The sequence below is a fragment of the Primulina huaijiensis genome, chromosome 3, assembly GCF_012295235.1.
Source record: "Primulina huaijiensis isolate GDHJ02 chromosome 3, ASM1229523v2, whole genome shotgun sequence".
In the NCBI taxonomy this organism is placed as follows: Eukaryota; Viridiplantae; Streptophyta; class Magnoliopsida; order Lamiales; family Gesneriaceae; genus Primulina; species Primulina huaijiensis.
The window spans coordinates 5,767,162-5,770,988 of record NC_133308.1 but is presented as its reverse complement, the minus strand read 5'-3'; the positions used below and the strand labels follow the sequence as shown (position 1 = coordinate 5,770,988).

Genomic DNA, 3,827 nt, shown 5'->3' with positions numbered 1-3,827 from the left:
ATGTATACTCAATCAGACATCTTATGGTCTTCGAAATTTGACATAATAACGAATACATAGGATACACAATACTTCACCAAGTAAAGTAGAAGGATGGATATCAATTTATAGTACCATCACTTGATGTTTTGTACAAGAACTTCTAAAGCGTACAAGATCACTTCTCTTCTTGCTGTGTTTTTCTAGTGGACGTAGGTTATTTTCAAGGTAAATCCAACATATTCATCTATATTTTGGTGAAAGTATATGTCGTATGTTATGAGGCACAATTTACAATAAATCAAGTATACATGTTTTAAAATCAGGTATACATGTACATTAATCGAGCACTCAAATTCATGTTATATGTCAATTTCATGATTTTCATACATCTTCAATTTCAGTTCTCGATTTATTTACATGTATACATGATTTTAACATATTTATACCCGATTGATTGTGAATTGTGCTCTATTATTTCATATGTATACTCAATCAGACATCTTATGGTCTTCGAAATTTGACTAATAACAACTTCGTCGGATATTGACTTGGTGATCCTAGCATGAATAGATGAACTACTCTACGTTGTGCTGGATTGACAAGTCATTGTACTCGATTCATATGTTCATTGTACTCAATTTAATCGTACACTGTAATCAATAAATATGTACATTGTAATCAATTCATGTGTATATTGTGCTCAATTTGTGTGTACATTGTCCTCGATTAGTTAAATACTATTGTGTGTTTACTAATGTATGACTAAATATTAGATTAGTTAGATATATTCGATTATTTAACATTTGTACTCATAGTTACACGTAATATACCCAATAATGCAATTTTTGTACTCAATTTTATTTTCTAAATTGATATGTACCATTTAAAATACCACGTTAACCAATCTCTGAAAATTGAACAAATGATACGCCAAACTTTCCCAGAAACAAATAAATTTTAACAGAAATAGATATTGAAGTTCGTAACAGCTAACACAAACACGATAATAATCAATTGGTGTGTCTTCAGTACATAATTTAAACCAACAATTAAACATAGACTTGAAATGTTCAAACTCCAGTACTACTGTAACTTCTTAACCAACAGAATAGTGAGGAGTAATTAATTACTCAAACTTGTTTTTCAACAATCCATTTTCATCAGATAATATTGTGGCTGCCAAACGTGCTCGATAAGTGTCCATTTTCACATCCTGTGCATAGCTCCAGATCTCATCTGTGTCACGGGCTAGACACTCCAACCACATGCATGCATAGACGCCACAATTGAGGGTTGCATCTTGTTGACGACAAGGTTCTCTTAACACTAGCTCACTTACAAGGTCGAAGCCACATAAGTGACGTATGGAACCAGCCAAAAACTTTGTCTGCAACAAACAATACTTTCAAAATTTAATCTTAATTTGTATTTACATAAACTTTGAACATTTCAAAGTAAACTTACATAAACTTTGGCTTTCCCAACTGAGAATGGATCATGCATGGAGTTCCACAGTTTAAATATCCCTTCATCTCTTTTGTAAACCAACAAAAACCAATGCCACCTGTCATTCATAGGGAAAATGATGTATCTGCATCTTCTAAATAATTCTCCAGTCAGTTCCTGCAGTCTAGCCATCGTGAAAGAGGTCATCAGTGAAAGAAAAGCTCCATAATCATCCCGATGTACCATCGATCTTTTTCCATGTTGTTCCAATTTCGTTAGGACTTCTTTCTACACATTCAAGAACACATATACTAATTTATCTTAATATAGTAAAACAAAAACAAAAAAAAACGCAAAACTCGGACTACTACGAACCTGCACCATTGTGTCCATGCAATAAATCTCAAATCCATGATGCAAACTTTGCTTTTGCATAATTCTCATGTAAACATTAATTATCTCAGACTCAACAGGATCACCAAAAAGAAAATGACATAATATCGGTCCACTTAAACTCATAACCGTATCTTGCCAAACGACAACACTACAAAATAGAAAATTCAATTTCATTAGAAAAATTAGGACAAATTATTACGAAAATAAGAAGAAGAAACATACGGAAGATCAACGTACTCCAACTCTTTTCTAGCAAGAAAGTTTGTCACCAATTTTCTCTCTTCATCATCAGCTTCTTCATGTCCACAAAAATCTGATCTACCTTGAAACTCATCCATGGCAACCTTGCCAGGAGTATTTCCTTTCTTCTCAACGTCTATAACTTCCTATCCAAAAGCGGCGATATATTCAACAATATAACAGAAAATCCAAACATCATTTACAACAATAGTACTGAAAAACAGAAAAACTAAATTAAACTTAATACAATCGATTTGGAAATAATTGACACTTCATTTACCTGTTTCGTCATCTTCCTCTTACGTCTTGGTGTTGAGCTAGGTGGAGTCACAAACATGGAACCTTTTTTTTTCTTCACACGATCATCCCTAGCCCTCACATGATCCGCAATTGAAGATTGAGAAATAGTTTTCTTCTCCACTTCACAAGTAGCAACAAAACTACCACCAATGCTCTCATCAACCGAAGCATTCAAAGAATGAGATTCATCTAACTCTTTCTTTTCTTTAGCCAAATCAGAAACAACTGCATTTACCACTACGTCAACAAAATCACCAAAGTTAGCTCTTGCATCATGTGGTGACTCAAAAGTCATCTTTTCTTCTGTTTTATCAACCTTTTCTTCAGATTCAACAACATTGTCACGTTTATCCTCCACAGACCTTTTTCCCTTCATTCTACGTCGAACCTTTTCACCCTCTAATTCAGCACATCTCTTTCTCAGTATCTTTAAATCATTCATTTGTTTCAAGACAAGTTTCTCAAAACGTTTTACTTCAGATCTATTCGTTTCTTGGTTTAAAACAAGATTCATATCCACTAACAACTTTTCCTCCTCACAAAATGGATGTATCGACAGAACCTATTCACAAATAAAAATAAATACAACTTTCAATCAACTAAACATTAATTTTGCACAACTACATTAATAAACTAAAATAATTATAAGTACCTGAGTTGAATCTATGTGTTTCAACAATGTTTCAGTGCCAGCTGCATTTAGTGGGATCTTGCTTTTCCCCCAAGAAAACAACCGAGGGTAAACATTTAAACCACGCCTTACTCCTAAAACTGGGACTGTCTCATATAACCAAGCCTAAAACAAAAAATAAAATAAAATTTAATGACAAATACTAAGATCATAATTAGTAAAGCTGAATACTAACCATCAATCCAACCGTGCATCCATCAACATAAAGTTTTTTCCCGATCTGACATATTTCTCGATATAAAAATCGGAAAGCAGCATCTCCCCAAGCATATTTAAAAAATATCGTAAGATCATCGAGATAAGGAAATATAAATCCAGGAGTGATATAATTGCCCGTGGGAAATATTATGCTGTTGAAAATGAACAAAATGAAAGTTCTCACAAAATCATCAATATCACATTCATCGTCACTACTTGCAAGGAAAATCAATTTTTCATAAATGCCTATTCGGTTGGCTTTGGTGACCTTGCCGTCAAAATGACGAGTCAAAAATTTGGACTCCAGTTTCAGGTCCAAGTCAACTGGCTGTCCAATGTGATGTAGGCCGAGAACAATTGAGAAATCAGCTGATTTGAAAGGATGGTAATGTTATCACCAACAAAAAAAGAACACGAATCACCCTGAAATCTGTTCAAAAAATAATCGATCCGCCCACTACTAATAGCAAGGACTGGCATATCAATCCATTTGGCGAAAGGAGTATCATTTATCCGACTCATATGCTGCTCACCTAGAATTGGCTTCAATTCTCTCATCACAGTTTTAAAATAA

General features: G+C 33.8%; 1 protein-coding gene across 1 annotated transcript; it reads right to left on the bottom strand.

The window, feature by feature from the left end:
• Positions 1 to 1,108: 1,108 nt before the first annotated feature.
• LOC140972076 (uncharacterized) lies at positions 1,109 to 3,554 on the bottom strand. Its single transcript, XM_073434546.1, has 7 exons — positions 3,231 to 3,554; positions 3,017 to 3,160; positions 2,345 to 2,926; positions 2,047 to 2,210; positions 1,804 to 1,972; positions 1,447 to 1,716; positions 1,109 to 1,369 (listed from the first exon to the last, which is right to left on the bottom strand). Exons 1-7 carry the CDS (start codon positions 3,231 to 3,233, stop codon positions 1,109 to 1,111), a joined length of 1,593 nt encoding a protein of 530 aa, XP_073290647.1. The 5' UTR covers positions 3,234 to 3,554.
• Between the last annotated feature and the right edge of the window lie 273 nt (positions 3,555 to 3,827).

Coding starts and splice junctions, on each gene's coding strand:
- LOC140972076 (XM_073434546.1), bottom strand. Junction 1,717..1,803: donor GCATGGACACAATGGTGCAG/GTTCGTAGTAGT, acceptor TTGAATGTGTAG/AAAGAAGTCCTAACGAAATT. Junction 1,370..1,446: donor TTGGGAAAGCCAAAGTTTAT/GTAAGTTTACTT, acceptor TGTTTGTTGCAG/ACAAAGTTTTTGGCTGGTTC.